A 17,413-nucleotide genomic window follows, 5' to 3' on the forward strand; every position below is an offset into this window, starting at 1 on the left:
GCCCAGTTACTGGCACATAGTAAGTGCTAAATAAGTGAGTTCGCTTTGTTAGTAGCTAAGGAGATAACCACGGTTCTGGCCCAAATGAGTGGCTCTCAATCGCAGCTGTGTATCAGAATCATCTGGGATGTTTTTACAAAAATGCTCAAGCCTAGGCCCAGCTGTGGATATTCTGAGTTAATTGGTCTGGGATGAGGCCCTGTTTAGGTACAGCTGAAGACTTCACCAGGTGACTCTGAGCAGCCAAGGTTGAAAATCGCTGCTTTAGGAGGTCCAAGAACAAAAACAGAGACCATGTATCCTTATGACTGGATACATACCAGGCAGATGGTAAACAGGGGAGGAAGAGGAAGAGAGAGGGGAAAAAGAGAGAAAAAGAGAAGGAGAAGGAGAAGAAAATTTTAAATAGTATAGGAAGGTTTAAAAACAAGTTTGAAAATGACATCTTTTGTCAATAGCAAGTGCGTGGTTGCTACAAAAGATAATAATGCCCAACCTAATTGAAATGAATCAATTATTAAGTCTTAATAAGAGTCTTATTAAAACAACAGAGTTTTCATCTGTCCTTATGGCTAGGGAGACCTGTTGACACAGCTAAAAGACATAGGAAAACACACCCAGATTAACAAGGGGGCAGTCATTTAATGCAGAAATCCAGTTAACATAAAGAGACAGAGGTTGAACAACAGGTCTTCAAACAATACTGCATAGTGTCACGAGTTAGCTCTTAAGCACGTTTGATCTGTTTATCTTATGATTTCGATTCCAATACAAAGACAGAGAAGAGACTTAAAAAAAAAAAAACAATAAGGCAACAGAAGAAGAATCTTCCTGTGACAAGGAACGTCCACAAATAATGCACAAATATTTGGTGCTGACACAATAAGACACCATCAGGACAAGTTCTGAAGATGCTGCATTAAAATTTAACAAGCATGATACAATGACAAGAAAATTATACTCGCTTTGTTACGAATCCTTTAGCAAGTAGAAATGACTCTCAGGTAATTGTTACATACAAACTTCCTGAAATAAATGGAAATCATACAAATTTTTCCATTGCAGTTTCTTCTTTCTCTACACCTAGAAATGTCCCATGGCACTGCTCCCTATTCTCACAGTCAACGCATAAATAGTCATTAAAGCACTTGAATCCACAGTAGTCTTGTCCTTAGAAAGGTTGGGAGGTTTTGCATGATTTTCTATCAGTAATCCAGAAAGGGCTGGCAGGCAACAGGTTGGAATGTAAAAGACCGCTTTGTGCTTGGAATCCTGAACTCCGCGCTGTTCCCCTCAGGAGTCGCTCGCACTGTGGACAGGCCCAGTGAGGACAGTCATACCGTGGAGTCTCTGCCAGACTTTAGCTGTGCAATCTTGGTCCGGCTAATAAACGGATAAGCGATGCAGAGACCTCCAGCTGCCACAATAAAGCCTAAACTGCACCAGGCGCAAAAGATGGACCAGCTGTAACCATGTTCCACATCAGCAGGCAGGCTATAAATTAGCTTTGGGAGCCGGTTCAAATCATACGAGATACTGGCGGCATAAGTACAGAGGGAAATGGTGCAAAATATCCCTATAAATAATACAAAGAGAACAGAATGATTAGTTAGAGTTTGCCTGTTACAAGACAAATGCCAGACAGGCCTTTATGAAAATCAGATCAACCATTGAGGCAGTCACTCCAAATTCACAAATGATCCATAATTATTTTACTTCAATTAATTCATTTGACAAACATTGGCAAAACTTCTGTGTGCCAGACCCTACCCTAGGGAATGGAGACGCAGGAGTGAAAAAGACAGGAAAATTCTGATAACCTGAATTATTCAGAATTACCTAATTCGAATGGTTATATATATTGGAATTCTTTTTTTATTCTTAAAAACAACAAAAGTTCTATTTTTAAGAGAAAAACTTCTATAATCACTCAAATCAAGCACAGCATAGTTTTCATTTTCCTTCGCTCTCCACCTAATTTCATAGTTATTCTGTTGTAATCGTTATACAACATCTGCTTTCTTTTTCAATTAACATTATCATAAATATTTATCATGTTGCCTTAAATAATATTTTAGATGAATTCATACAAGTAGCTAAATCTTTTTTGTTAAGGCACAGTCTTACATATACCAGGGCCTCAACAAATGGTTTTTTTCAATGAATGAATGCTTTTAAATAGTATACATTAAGTCCAACAATATGGAATTGATGTAAAATAGCTGAGCAAGGAGATCATCCATTTCAACCATTCAAAATGGAGGCAATTGGAGTGACATAAGGAACATGGACAGACCCAAAACTTTGCTTTTTAGACCAATCCATGTGTGTGTAATTTTCCTTCTGCAACACTAAAATCAGGACTGATTTTAAAAATGCTTCATAAGCTCCAAACACAGGATTTTTAGTACTCAATTCATGTGGATATAGGTGCTTCTATTCCACCACAATGGACCCTCAAGATGCTCCTTTTGGATAGGCAGAGGATCAGAATGTGGTGAGTAATAAAAACAGAAACTGGCACCCAATCAAGTATCAGAATGTCCAGTTCTGTTCTGAATCCTACACATCTCTTCTTCATAGTCTGGTTTATCCCTGTATACAACAGAGATAACATTTATTGACTGGAAAATTCCGTTGGCATCCTTAGGGATACATGTAGCATCTCCACTGGAAGCAGAGACACAGATTTTGAAACTGAAAAGAGAGAGCTAAAAGTAGCAGATTACCTCTCCAACCCATTCAAAGCTCCCCGCCCTCTACCCACCACCCTTTTTTAACCTATAGCTTTGGAGATTAGAAACGCTAGCAGAAAAACAAATTCAAGGCAGGCAGCAATTTGGAGGAAATAAAGACCACCTTAATGCCATCTTTAAAATGTTAGAATTCTGCCTCCATTCAAATCATGTAAGAGCACGCTGCCTGAATCCGCTTCCAAATGTGCACTTAGACAATAAATGTTCTAAATTAAAAGGACACTTGATCTGAGATAATTTGATATTTCCTACTCTTTGCTTAATTCTGCATTTAAACTCTAAGGTGATTCTGTTTTACTAAAAAGGATAAAATCTTTTCTTCTGACTTCTTGCTCCAATTGATTACAGCAAACATATCACTTTGAGTTCTCAAAGAGAAAAATCAAGATGGAAATAATTCTCTCATAAAGTAATGGGCCATTCAAAAAAGAATACTCCACTTTTCTCAAACCTTGTGAAAAGCAAATGTTCTTAGATCTACACAAATGTTTTCACTGGCACCAAAACAAAGGCAGTTTTTATATATAACAAAGCCCTTTTAATAAATGCTGGTAATAGAACAATAGGCAGTTAGAAAAAATAATCTTTGGAGCATCAACAAGTAAAATAGAATAATAGAACAATGACCTCTTCACAGGAAAAACAACTTTATTCTGCATTTAGCTGTTTGTACATAGCTGAATGCCTAAAAGCAAGCATTTTTACAAGTAACATTGTTTTAACGACCTATGAAAGCTTGAGTTCAAACCTAGACTTTTAAGCATCCTTTGATGTCCAAGTGCATCGGGTTGGGATGTGAGAAATAAGTATTCTAGTTTCCAGCTCTACTAAACACTGTGCAAACTTGAAATTACCTAACCTCTCTGAGCCTTGGTTTCTTCATCTAGGGAAAAAAAGAGTGGGAAACTTGATTACTGAAGTCCCTAAGAGTGTCAAATTTCTGTGATTCTGTTATTCCAAAATGAAACATGAAACAAGAATATTTATTAAAACTTCCTAGTGAATCTAGTACTCAGCTTTTGCAATTAAATGAAAATGGAATGTCCTATGTATCTATCTTTCTGTATATACTCCCTCTGATTTTACACTTAACATTTCTTTTATTAGCTCCTCTCCCCCTGCCAACCCCATAAAATTGCTTTTGATGACATGAATTCTATCATTAAACCACCGGTTCATACTGAATAGAAAAGAATTACAAGAAACAATCTAATCTGGGGATTTAACCAGAATGATTTCTCTCTGCTCTCAATGTCATGGATGGTTGTGCTTTTCCTGGGGAATTGATTTGTGCTTACCTCATGGACACTGTGAATGATGTCATTAACAGAATTTTTCTTTATCCAAGTTGCCAGAGCACTGAAGCTCCCTAAAGCTAAATCTATAGCCCACCATGAGCAAAAGTATGGGATTTCATGGCATGCTTTTGGCTTCTAATCTCACTCTTGGATCCATCTTGCCTCGGAAACCTGATTGTCCCTTTGTCTTACTTTATTTATTTGTATTAATTTAAGTGGCATCTCTATGCCAGTTAAGTTTTTTTTTGGAACAGGGCACGCATCAAACTTTGATGCAGACTTGTTTTATTTCTTGTTGCCTTTACTCATTCAGCTGAGCGTGGTGGAGAGGAGGCCTATCAGCCCAAAAATACGTCCCCTCTCTCCATCCCCCTTCCCACAAATGCCCCTATAGCTTGCCCTTCTGTAACATCTCTTCTCCTTCCAAAGTGCTCTCGAAGTTGTTCTTAGTAAGTAAGAGGAAAGCAGGGCAGGAAAGAATGACAAGAAAACCATATCTAGGAGCTCTTCATTTTCAGACCCTCGCATTTCTAAGAATGTTTGCACATGCATAGCTGCCACCACAATGATTTGTGAGATGGGCAGGAATGTGTGATGATTACAAGGAAATGTACTAAGAGGAGAGAAGCATTGTTTCCAACTTTTCCAACAAGCTTTTGTAAAAGAAGCCTAACCCATTCAAGATATTTTAAAAAACAAAACAAAAAATCCTAAATTCAAAGGCTTCAAGAAAAAGAGTTGTTTGAAATGATGAAAGCATTCTTACTGTAGCTGGATTAATAGTTTTAGGTCAATGTTGAGAGTGTGGAATTCTATTTCAGGTTCCACATACATGTCTTATAGTACTCATATGTGTGAGTTTGCCAGAGCTGCCAAAACAAAGTACCACAGACTGGGTGGCTTAAACAACAGAAATTTGTTTTCTCACAATTGTAGAGGCTACAGTCTAAGATCAAGGTGTCAGCGGGGTTGGCTTTTTAAACTGAGGACTCTCTCCTTGGCTTGTCAATGGCCATCTTCTCCCTGTGTCTTCACATAGTCTCTCCTCTGTCACCATGACCAAATCTCCTTATAAGGACACCAGTCATATTTAGTTAGGGCCCATCCATATCACCTCATTTTAACTTAATTTTCTCTTTAAAGACCCTATTTCCAAATACTGTCACGTTCTGAGGTAGGGGACAAAGACATCAACAAGGGTATTTGAGGGGACACAACTCAGCCCATAACATTCCACACACGTGTGGGTATGTGTGTGTTTGTACTCATGCATGAAATATATTTTTAGCTTTTTTATAGGTTTTGGCAAGATTGTGCTATTCTAAGTGTTACTCAATAAGTTATTCAGCAATTATTTATCGAGTATCTACCATGTCCCAAGCCTAGTTCTGGTATATTAGAGATAGTTTAGTTTCATGAGCTCTTCTTGGTCATAACTGGACTCAGTTCAACATTGATGTGGTCAGGAACTTCAAGCATTCTCTCCACTCTACTTTCCTCTGTGCATCTCAGGAAAAGGTCATAGGGATCTCTTAGACTTCCCGTAAGTTCTGCATGGAGTCCAACAGAGCTGAGCACATGGAGTGAAGAAAACCTGAACGAAACTGAATTCTGCAATACGTTGAGTTCTACCAACTTAAGAGTTGGTTCATCACAAATTACCCCAAGTAGGGATTACCTATGTAGCAAGTTATTTCTGATAATGCTGCATTTTCATTGGCAGCAATCTAATTAATGCAAGGTATGCGAAAGGAGTATGGAAGGATTAATAAGGTATCACCTCTGCATTCAGAAAGTTCAAAATCTAATGGTCCTTCCTGAAGATCCATGGGGAGAAAGGTGGCCTCTCCTCCATTCTTCTCTGAGGCTTTCCCTTCCTTTCCACTTCTCCCCTGCCTAGCTGATACTCTTCAGCCAGCTAGTGTCCCCCAGAGAGAGAGAGAGAGAGGTTCCTGAGTCCTGAGCTCGGTCCTTACTACTGCTGGCAGCATCTTCAAAAAAGTGAATAAATTACTGGTTTCCTGACAAGCTCTGCATGCAACTACTTTTCTTATAAAATATTAAAAGGTTTTCTGCCAATACTCCTAATTAGAAGATACCACGATATCACAGAATTCTAGGGCTAGAAGGGATATTTTCACATCAGGACAGAAGTAAATTTATGCTATCATCCTTGCAATCATCAATCTAATTTCCTACCCTAAAATCTTCATGGTGCCGGCTGGTAAGATGTAATTAGGGTAACGGGGCCCACTCTTTTGACCACCATTTTTTAATGTGCTTAAAAGACTGAAAGGAGTGGAAGTTGCTTCACCCTGTTTAGCCTGCTTGATAAATAATGTAACTACAACACCCAAAGGCGTAAACATTGATTTTTTTCCCCTGCTCCTTCAAAAGATGGCCTGCCCATCGTTCTGATCTCTTTGGTCTTCCTTCAAATGCCTCATGCTAGTTTGCACACAGATTACTCAAAAAGCCATTCCTATATTGTCCTAACTGACTGGCAGAACTAACAGAGAGAAACAAACTCTTACACACACACACACACACACACACACACACACACACAATGCAATTCCTAAATCCCAAAAGCATCCAATCATTTTCTGAAAGATTGAAGCAATCTCTGTAGTGGCAAATCCTGGCCTGGTCTGACACAGGCTATTCTAGTTCTTATTGATCCCATTTAGTGTGAATATTCGTATGTTTAGCTACAGGAATATTAATGTATTTGATTTCAAGATGCCACCCCAGACCTTGCAGAGGGTGTTAAATAACACAGGATATATGCACCGTGTTACTCTTCTAAAATAAAAATTTGTAAATCCTGAATTACAAAACACACCTGGCCCCCAAGGTTATAGAAAAAGTATCATGGACCTGTAGTTTCATGTCATAATCAATGGATAATCTAGATAATTCAATACACCTACCATGGCTGAGTCTTTTTTTAAAAAAAAATTTGGATTCATTGAAACAAAAGAATGAATAACCAGTGTGGGTGGGTGTTAACTGTCCCTGGAGCTCTGCTAGGGCTGCCTGGACTCTGTCTTCTCTGTCTCTGCTGTCAGGAAGGGATTGTCTCATGCTGTGTGTGATCTTCCAGTTGGCCACTCAAGGCACAGCCTGTGAAGGTGAATGAATTTGGTGAGCAGTGAGACCCCCACCAAGGGAGGCCCAAGCTTTATCCAATTTTTAAGACTCCTGGTGAATTAAAAAATACTAAAAATCCTACAACAGAGACCTTAAAAAGTGTTTTAAAATGTTTGCACTGAATAACCTTTTAAAAGATTTATAACTTAAATTATAATAAGTATATATTATACCCATCTAATAGAATGCATCACTTAATAATGTAGGTGGAAATATTCATTCACAGTACACTGAAAGCAGTATAGTCTAGTAATGGGCAGAAGCTTAAAGCTGGAAGATAAGAGTCTTATTCCCTCAGTCACCTGTGTATGCTTCTGTGCCTGTGTGTGTGTAACCTCAGAGGGTGTGACATCCAAAGTCTAAATTCAAGGCCGGTGGGAGATGTGCAGGCTGCCCCCGGCTCTCTGGGAGGGCCCTTGCATGGCCCTAGGGAAGAGGAAGGGGGGTGAGACCTGGCTCCAGATGTGCATCGACAGTCAGCAGGGCTGCTGTGTCACATGTGGTAATCAAGACCTGTCTGTGTGCAATCAATAAGGCAGAAGGAGAAATATCGTTTCAGAGTTTCCATTTTAACCAGCCAACCTGTCACATGGTTGATGTTCTTCATTTGAAGGTTTAGCTAATAAGTTCAGGCACAGAATGAAGATGGCAGAGCATTAGAAGGGGCTAAGTTTAGCATCAAAAATCTGTGGGAAGGATGCTGACTTGAGTGGCTAAAGACATTCTGCTTAGTTAAAATCGATTCTTTTAACCCTTTTTTTGCTCTCATCTCCTACTGCATGTGAACGTTCTACAGCTAATTTATCTCATGCAATAGATTGACATGGTTGTCTCAGTGTTTGCAAAGGAAATTTCAAGGCATTATTTGTAGTAACAAAAACAAAACAAACCCCCCTAAATCCCACAGCAACAGAACAGGTGAATCCAGCATAGCATATCCACTCCATGCTCCTCCTCTCCCCTCTTCCATCCCCTCCCCATTCTTCTCCTTCCTTTTCCTTTCTTGTTTTTTTACAGTGAAGCAAATACATGGAAAGATTTGGTCCAATATAAAGGAAATATTGAAAAAAGGTTGTTTTGTTTTCAGGTGATGAGGTCTGTAAGTGGATTCCCCCTTAATTTCAAAAACGTTGTTTGGGCAACCAAAACAAAACAACAGAACAATGTTAACAATGTTAGGTTGTATCTGTTAGTCCTTCAGAACTGGTCATCAAACTTCAAGTTTATTGTTTGGGTTTTTGTTGTTGGTGGTGGTGGTTTCTGTTGTGGCTATTGCTTTGCATATTTTGATGTTGCCTAACAATTACATAGGAGCTTCCCGTGCTCGATCCTGAGGACCCCTGAGCTCCTCTGGTCCAGAGGTACAATCCACACATGGATCCAAAATAAGGGCTGAGAACAGGGAGAGGTGGAGCTGGCCCAGGAAACTACTGCCTCTCCTCTGTGCCCACCTGCCATTGAACCTTCAACTTCCTTTCATTTATAACCAGACTGGCCCCTCAGTCTCCCAAGGAGCACTCAGTAGGCTTTCATGGTCTTGTAATTTATTTTAGTTCTAACAATTGTTTCATTTTCTAAGAGCATACTAAACTATTCAGGCAGTACATATATTTAAAGTATCCTTTAAAAAGTCCTCCTACTGAGGCTTTTGTCCACTCCAGAGCATCCCCCATTTTCCTGACAAGGGGAGTGTTATGGGGCCTTTCCAGGGTTGGGAGGCAACACATCTGTACCTCTTTGATATTTATGGAGACAAGAGTCAGAGAAATGGGGGCTTAAATAAAGGGAGAGAAGAAAACGGGGGAGATTTTTAAATAACCATTAAGCCCCAGCAGAGGTGTAAAGGAATCCTCTGTGCAGTGCAGTCCTCTCTGATTCTTTGCTGCCCTCGTCTGCTTTACTCTATAATTTGGATTTTAAATGCATCCCTTGGGCAGGAACCCAGTGGCTGGTCTTGAGGGTCCAAATCCCCCTCTAAAACCTCAGAAACTAACATTTTAGCCTCCCTGTGCTACAGTCCTGGTGGCCACTGTGTATTCACCAAAATCTAGAAAACCTAAATTGGTTTTCTGCTCAGAACTAGGCAGCATCCATGTGACTTCTGAATGTTCCAGGATGCTGGTGATGATGCCCCACATTCCAGATCACTGCCAATTGCAGCACCATTTCGTGCAGTGGGATAGGGGTGAGTGGGAGTTAGAAGGAAGGATCCCTGCCTGTGATGTGGGTTCCTTAAGGCTGCAGGGTGGTTGAACATGCCAGAGGGCAAAGTACCCCCTACCCGTCAACGCTCAGAGACAGACAGTCAGCAAACAGTGTCAGCCCCGGTGGGGTGTGGCTGCCTCCTGTTAACGCAGGCTTAATTAAGTGACCCATTACAGTGAGAAGTGCAAGAAAATCTAGGCATCGTCACTTGAATAACAGAATTCCAAGCAAGTGGAAATAAGCCTATTTAAAATGGCTATCTATCTCGGGGAATATTAGTTCTGTTGCTGAGTATACTGTGTGAAACTGTTAATGCCCAGCTAATGTGGCATTCACTAATCATTAATACATGAGTTTTCTGTGAAGGAGGAGAAGAAAGGAAAGATTTCTTCCCTGAAGCTACCTTCGGTCAGTGTTAGCCATCAACTCAGCACCTGGCACCTTTTTAGACAAAACTACCCTTTAGCTGTTAGTAAAAAAAATCCTAGCCCTGTCTCCACACCCCCCATCTTTCCAATCCCTTCTTTAAAAATCAAGTCACTCCTTTGCTTCAAACCTTCTAGTGGCGTCTGTCACCCTTAGCTTCAAATCCAAGCTCTCCACCATGACCAACAAAACCCTGACGCTTTGGCCACTGTCCACTTCCCCCACCTCATGTGATACTATCCTGTCCCTCACTCCCTCCAGCCCCACTGGCCGCTTCTCTCAGGTTTGGCACTGGTGGTTTCCTCCGTCTGCTACGCTCTTCCTACCACCGGCTGCTTCTCACGAATTAGCTCCGAAATCGCCACCTCAGCAAGATCTTCCCTGAGTCCCTATTTCACCCTGTTTCTTTTTCTTCACAGCTTTTATCACTACCACAAATCATTGTTTATGTCTCTCCACAATAAAAATGAACAAGGATTTTGCCTGCCTTATTCATTGTGTGTCTTTAGCACTCACAGCAGTGCCTCGTACATAGTAAGTCCTCAAAAGATATCTGTGGAGTAAAATGAATGAGTGTTGTGTATGTAAAAATGACACCATCACTAAAGCATGCTTTGAATTGACATCCAGCCGGGGCATGGGTTGTGCTGATCTATCCCCCTCTGTCTTTGAGGGCACCTCATAAGCAATGGTCCATGTTTGCCAAGAGTCCAGGCCAGGGTTTGGGGCACAGTATGAAAGAAGGAACAGAAGGTGGGGTGTGGTGGCTCTTGCCTGTAATCCCAGCACTTTGGGAGGCTGAGGCAGGCAGATCACCTGAGGTCAGGATTTCGAGACCAGCCTGGCCAACATGGTGAAACCCTACTAAAAATACAAAAATTAGCCAGGTGTGGTGGCACATGCCTGTAGTCCCAGCTACTCAGGAGGCTGAGGCAGGAGAATCACTTGAACCCAGGAGACAGAGGTTGCAGTGGGCCAAGATCGCACCACTACACTCCAGCCTGGGTGAGAGTGAGACTCCATCTCAAAAAAACAAAAAAGAAAAAAGAAAGTACAGCAAAAAAACAGAATGGGCTCATATAGAGATTAAACCCAAGACACTTCCATCCAACCTACTAACAGGCCACAATGGGGATATAGAGGATGCATTTCTCACACTGTTGTTTTCCTTAAATTCTGTATTTTCCAGCAAAGCCAAAATGACCTTCTGGTTGCTTTTCTGACAGTGAAAACAAAATTAACAGGGAGATAACAAAGCGACACTAGCTAGCTGCATGCAGAGCAGCCTTCACCTTGGCTGGGACAGACGGCCTGAGGCATGCAGCCTACCTGTCATGAGGAACAGGAGTCCAGCCACGTGCTGGGTCAAGCTCTCCTCCCAGAAGAAACTGACTGTGGCCACAATGCAGCCGCAGAGAAGGACGGCTACGGCCATGCCGAGGAAGCCAGCAGTGATTCTTCTTAAATCTAATCTCAAAACAGACACAGACATTCACAATCAGAATTCAGGAAAGTCATTAAGAATTAGAGAATTAAGGCTTTGTACACATTGTGAAAATTAGTAAGTTACATGGACAGGCTTAGAGCCCACAGGACGAGGAGGCTTAGGGAATACTCTTCCCAGGTATTCCATAAGAGGACTGATGGGGTGTAACCAATGGAGGGTCAGACTGTACCCTCTCTGATTCCATGGAGAAGTCCACACCAAGTGGAGAATAGACTAGAGGACAAGCCCAGGATAGACCTGAGTAACAGACGTCAAATGACTTAAACAAAGAGTGAGGTGGGTCTGAGAAATATCTGTTAGCCTTAACAGAACAATAGAAATGTAGGTTAACCAAAAACCACCTGTACCCCAAAAACTATTGAAATTTTAAAAGGGGGAAAAAAAAAGAAATGTAGGTTACCACCATGGTAATGGCTGTACTTAATCTGGCTTTGGAGAAAGAGCCTAAAAAAGCTATTGTGAAATAGGGTTTTATCTGATCACCACAGATGCCAGTTATTTACTTCTTCATTTACATCTACTCCGGTCTATTTTCAAAAACGATTTGAGAAAGCAAAGGCAATTGTGGTGAGTGGAACAGTGGTGTAAAGTGCACACAGGATACATGTGCTCATAAACACCCTTTCCTCTGAAACATCTGCTCAGAAATGCCTTCTCCCCTAAAGCATAGATCCCACAGCCTGGGCATCCATTTACCCAGGTGAAGGAAGTACTAGTCCAATAGGATGAGTCTCCACTACATAGTCTCCACTATACAGTGGCCCAACTGTCTAGTTTGGTCTATTGCAAAAACACAACTGTGATCACTGAGCCAGAAATCCAGCTCTTTCCCCACCTCCCTGACAAAACCAAGAGGTAGGCTGACTATGTGTATCTGGACACACGTTGCCTCCAACTGCTAAACCGGCACTCACCTTGCCTACCTTCCAGCTATTTTACTTTTTCTATTTTCTTCCTTCTTTTTTAAAAAAATGCTTTTGAATCTTTTCTATTTACCTTGCAGCTCCATCTCAAAGGATTTTTTTTTTAACAAAACTAACTTTAAAAATTGTTAGCTAAATTTCAATCACCCTTCTTAAAACAACACATCCCAAGCATACATCTGCTGCCCCCAAGGCCAGGTAACAGGTCTGGGCAAATGCGTGGATCATCCACACCTGTGTACACATGGGGCCAAGACAAGGTGCAGATCACACTGTTTGAAGTGTGGGCTGCTCTGCTAAAGTGAAAGTGCCCATGCAGCCATCACTTTATTGTGTGTTTGTGTGGCTCCTGGGCAGCTTAGGGGTGGCTTCATGGAGGACGGATTACAGTAGCTTCCAGTCTTGCTCTTAGCATCTTAGCCACAGAGAGACCATCCCTTTTTTAAAGAGGGATTTCTCATTTCCCACTCAGAGCATCCAAATTAAAAGAGAGTATTTCTGCCTAGAAGAAGAAATGTGGACACCAATGAATAAGGGGTCAGGAGCAGTGATAATTTAAAGATGCTGAGTTTAATGTTAAGGGTATAAGTAGTTTTTGAGACAGCCACATCTGAGCAGGGGAAATGTAGTATGGTTCAGTCACCATTATCTTACAGCCTCCCAAATTTCCTATGGTTTGAGTGATAGTCTATTTTCTGTGACTCTGAAAAGGCACAAGGTTCAGATATAATCCACATGGGATTTGCATTAGTACCAGTCATGTTAAGCTTATATAGTAAATGTGCTACAGATCACCAAGTGTGACTTTCTTAGAAATAGACATGCATGAGACTGCTAAAAGCATCTTTCCATGAGAACTCCAAAAAGGATTAAAAGAAGAATCTTCAAATATTGCCTTGCTGGGCAATCACAAGGTACAAACTATTAAAGAGCTAAGGTTCTTTTTCAGGCTCCTATGATGATCTTTTCTCCCCTGACCTGAGCCAGTAACTACATGGCTCTCTGGAAAGATGATTAAGTCTTAAAGTTGCCTGCCATAATATGTATATTAGACCACTGCTCTGGCAATATCATAAGAGCTTCCATTTATGTGTTTGAGATTCAGAACAGAGCCTTTTAATCCGCAGAGAGATTTACTTACAGAATGAGAGACTCTGATTAGTTTTCTACAGTGGCTTTGGTCACCAAACAAGATCCTGAAGTCCTTGTTGCTTATTTCATTGGAAAATGACAACGTCAACCTCTGATGGGGGCAAAGACCAAAAAAATTCACAGTAGTTTTTTGTTTGGGGGAGCTGTCTATCATCAGGCAGCTTAAATCAACAGTTTTTAGGTAAATATCAGCCCTGTTTAGTTTCACACTGCATGATGCTTTCTAGAGTTTCACATTTTCCTGACAGTGAAAAAGAATAGTTCCTTTCATTGAGATGGAGACACCCTCTGAGAAAATTATGACATACACTCATAAAGGTATTTTAGCAGAAATACAAAGGTCGGAGATGAACACAGTAGCTAAAATAAATATTGTATATACAAAACAAAAATAAGAGCCCCTAAGGTATAATCTCCTTGGTTTACAAGACAAGGGGTACAGCAGGTCCTTACACCCAACAACTCGGCAAACAAAAGATTCAGTAGGCAGCTGTGTACAGATGCCACCAGGGCAGACTATCTCACAAGACATTATACCAGGTTTCCACACATTTTATTTTTAAGCAAACTGTGTCCACAGCATAGGGAAATGATCCTCTGAGTCTCTGACCACATCTGATTGGGCCCAGAGGCTCACAGAGGATAAGAACAACATCCTTCTGTCCATATGTGAGAGGGGTGGTGGGAATTTTGTTCAGAAAGACACCATTTCCTCTCTGAACCTCTCCTGGAAATACTTACGAAGCAGGTGCCACTCATCTTGCTGTATGGTCTTGGTTAAATTAAAAGGAATGTTTCGCAAGCGGATGGGCTGAGAAAAGTGGTACTTGATGGCCGTGCATCGCTGCGCAATACCTTGAAGGAAATAAGAAACGCGATTTACGAGTCCGCTTATTTTAACAGAATTCTGAGACCTGAGGCAGAATACCGTAACCTAACCTGGGTTGAATGGGAGATGGGATGAGAATCTCTTGATTCAGAGCAATAAAAACCTAAAACATAAAATAATGTTTAAAATCAGGTTTCATTTTTTTATGTATTAAATTGTATAAGGATCTATACTCCCCTAATTGTTTTCCCATACGGAGTTTGTTTTACCTAAACACAAAACTCCTCAAGGAGCAATGGCCTAAAAGTACACAGATGGTTGGGAAAATCAGCTTAGAATTTTAAATTAGCACAGATAAATCACACATCTGGATCTGATCCAGTCTCAAACTCTCAAGGGTAGCCTCATGAAGTTCATTAGGAAGTGTGTTATTTGGAAACCAGAAGACATTTTTCCATAAAGATAACCTTCCACATGGTTTAGGTGGTGATTATATCTCCAGACAACCCTCGAAAACCTATTTAACTCTAGTGCAGCTGATATCATTCCTTAATACAGTTATACTGACCTGAATTCTAGATCTCGAGAAAAAGGGTAATACTAGAAGTAGGAACAAGAAAGAAAATAATTTTCCTCCCCTATCTGGTTGTATGGCCAGCCCTAGGCACAATATTTTGATATGGGCAGGTGTACACATTGATTCATCTAGTACACTCTCTACCTCCTCACACCAATCTCACACACCCATGTTTTACTGCATAAATTAACATGGGTCCATTATTCTCTTCTCCTAGAGGCTTCTGAATTTCATGAAAAGTATCTACTCTGTCTTAAAATTTAAAAAAACTTATAAAATGTTCTCCTCTCATTTTAAATAATCTTGGCCAGTTGTTTGGATAAATGCAATCTGATTAAACTAATTTTTTTAAAGGCATGAGTGAATGTTAGTCCTTTAACACTGCCAGCCATTTAAAAAAATCTTCATAGATGCAAATAAATCTCTAATTGGTGGAATCTGAGTGCATATAAAAGTGAAATTTTAAAAAGATTATACAGTGAAGGGAAGCGATTAATGTTTGAGCACAATTTGCATCATGAGCCCCAGTCCCTCCTGTACCTACAGGATCATCTTCCCTAAGGAGTTTCTCAGATATTAGTGTACATCAGAATCACCTAGGTGGCTCGTTAAAAATGTAAACTCCTGAACTCTACCCCAGATATACTGAATCAAAAGTTTTGAGATGGAGCCAGGAAGCTGAATTTTAACAAGTATCCCAAGTAATTCTGATGCAGGTAGTCTCTGAATCTCCCTTTGAGAAAAACTACCCAAACTATCTCTGATTTTTGGAAGCTTTTTTTTTTTTTTTTTTTTTTTATGAAACCACACATTTTCTCAAAATTCGAAGTTCTTTTTTTTTTTAATTTGTTTTTTCAACATGAGCCCCATGGCAGTGGTTGTGAGGTCTAAGGCATTAAAGGTAGCTGTTTACATATAAGTTAGCTGTTTATAAGTCAGGAAATGCCTGTGCTTCCAAAGGGAAAACAATATAGTATGAGAACAATGACAGATAAAGGACCACAAATGTAGTAGTAGCTTACATTTGTATTCTTCAAAACTATCATTCCATTTGGTACTCATCAGACTGACCCTGAGGCTCTGTAAGCAGGAAGTGAAAGCTAAGGCAGAGTTGAAGGCATACCCAACATGCACACAACAAACCCCACTGGCAAAGACTGGAAGGTTTATTGGTTTTAGCAGGCTAAGAACATTTCTGTACAATAATTAGTTTACCACTAAGCTAATCAAGCAGAGACTTAAGGGGCCTCCTATGACAAAGAATATAGACTTCATAGGATTCGTTCAGGAAAGTCACTAAAGGAACAACAGCAACAACAATAAAAACAATAATCAACCCTAGAAAGGGACAAGAATCTAATTTCAGAGCTGCCATAGTATGTTATTTCAAATGCCCAGTTTTCAACAAAAAAAGTACAAGACATTCAAAGTACAAGAAAAAAAAAAAGCAGTCAATAGAAGCTGTCACTGAGGGATCCCAAATATTGAACTTACCTTACAAAGATTTTAAATCAGCTATTTTAAATATGTTCAAAGAAGTAAAGAAAACCTATCCAAATAACTAAAGGAAAGGATGAGAGTGATATTTCACTAAATAGAGAATGTTAGTAACATGACAGAAATATTCTTGAAAAGAAAAAAATAGAAATTCTGGAGTTGAAAAGTATAATAACTGAAAAAGAAAAATGCACCAAAGAGGCTTAAAAGAAGTTTTGAGGAGGTAGAAAAAAGCAGCAAACTTGAAGATAGGTCCATTGAAATTATCCAGTCGGAGAAAAATAAAGAAAAAAGGATGATTTAAAAAATGGTCAGGGCCTCAGAGACCTGTGAGGCACCATCACAAGCATAATGAGAGCTGCAGAAAGGAGGAGAGAAGGAGGATCAAAAAAGAGTATTTGAAGAAATAACTGCCAAAACTTCCCAAATTTGATTAAAAACATGAACTTGCATTTCTAAGAAGTTCAAGGAACTACAAATAAGATAAACTCAGAGACCCACACCCAGATATATCATAATCAAACTGTTGAAAGCCAAAGACAGAGAATCCTGAAAGCAGCAAGAAAAAAGCAAATTATCATATACACAAAAAAAACTTTGAAAGATTACCAGCTGATTTCTCATCAGAAATCATGGAGGCCAGAAGGGAATAGGATGACATATTCAAAACACAGAAATAAGAAGACTGTCAACCAAGAATCCTATATGCATCAAAGTTATCCTTCAGAAATTAGGAAAAAAATAAAATATTCCCAGCTAAACAAAAACTGAGAGAATCTATCACTAGCAGACCTGGCCTAAAAATAAATACTAAAGGGAGTCCTTCAGGGTGAAATGAAGGATAATAACTGAACCCATATTTAAAAAATAAAGAGCACATGTAAAGGTTACAACATAGGTCACTGTAAAAGACAGTATAAATGTATTTTTGTTTGCACCTCTTTTTTTTCTCCTATCTGATTTAAAAGACATAAAGCAACAATTATAAATCTCTGTTGATCAGCATACAGTGTATAAACATGTAATTTGCATGACAATAATAGTACAGAGGAGGAGAGTGGGGATGAAACAATATAGAAGCAAGGTTTTT

The 17,413-nt window shown here is 39.9% G+C and overlaps 1 protein-coding gene across 2 annotated transcripts in view; it reads right to left on the reverse strand.

The window, feature by feature from the left end:
- Positions 1 to 622: 622 nt before the first annotated feature.
- The window catches only part of TMEM178A (transmembrane protein 178A), a 52,682-nt gene continuing 35,891 nt past the window's right edge, over positions 623 to 17,413 (reverse strand). The window contains exons 2-4 of one of the 2 annotated variants that reach the window (XM_001135810.8): positions 14,162 to 14,275; positions 11,168 to 11,305; positions 623 to 1,576 (exon numbers count right to left, since the gene is read on the reverse strand). In XM_001135810.8, coding sequence (XP_001135810.1) covers positions 1,335 to 1,576; positions 11,168 to 11,305; positions 14,162 to 14,275 — 494 coding nt within the window. In that variant the 3' untranslated portion in view covers positions 623 to 1,334. The remainder of the gene's footprint in view (positions 1,577 to 11,167; positions 11,306 to 14,161; positions 14,276 to 17,413) is intronic. The other variant, XM_009442374.5, reaches the window with a different exon arrangement.

Source organism: Pan troglodytes, chromosome 12, assembly GCF_028858775.2.
Source record: "Pan troglodytes isolate AG18354 chromosome 12, NHGRI_mPanTro3-v2.0_pri, whole genome shotgun sequence".
NCBI lineage: Eukaryota > Metazoa > Chordata > Mammalia > Primates > Hominidae > Pan > Pan troglodytes.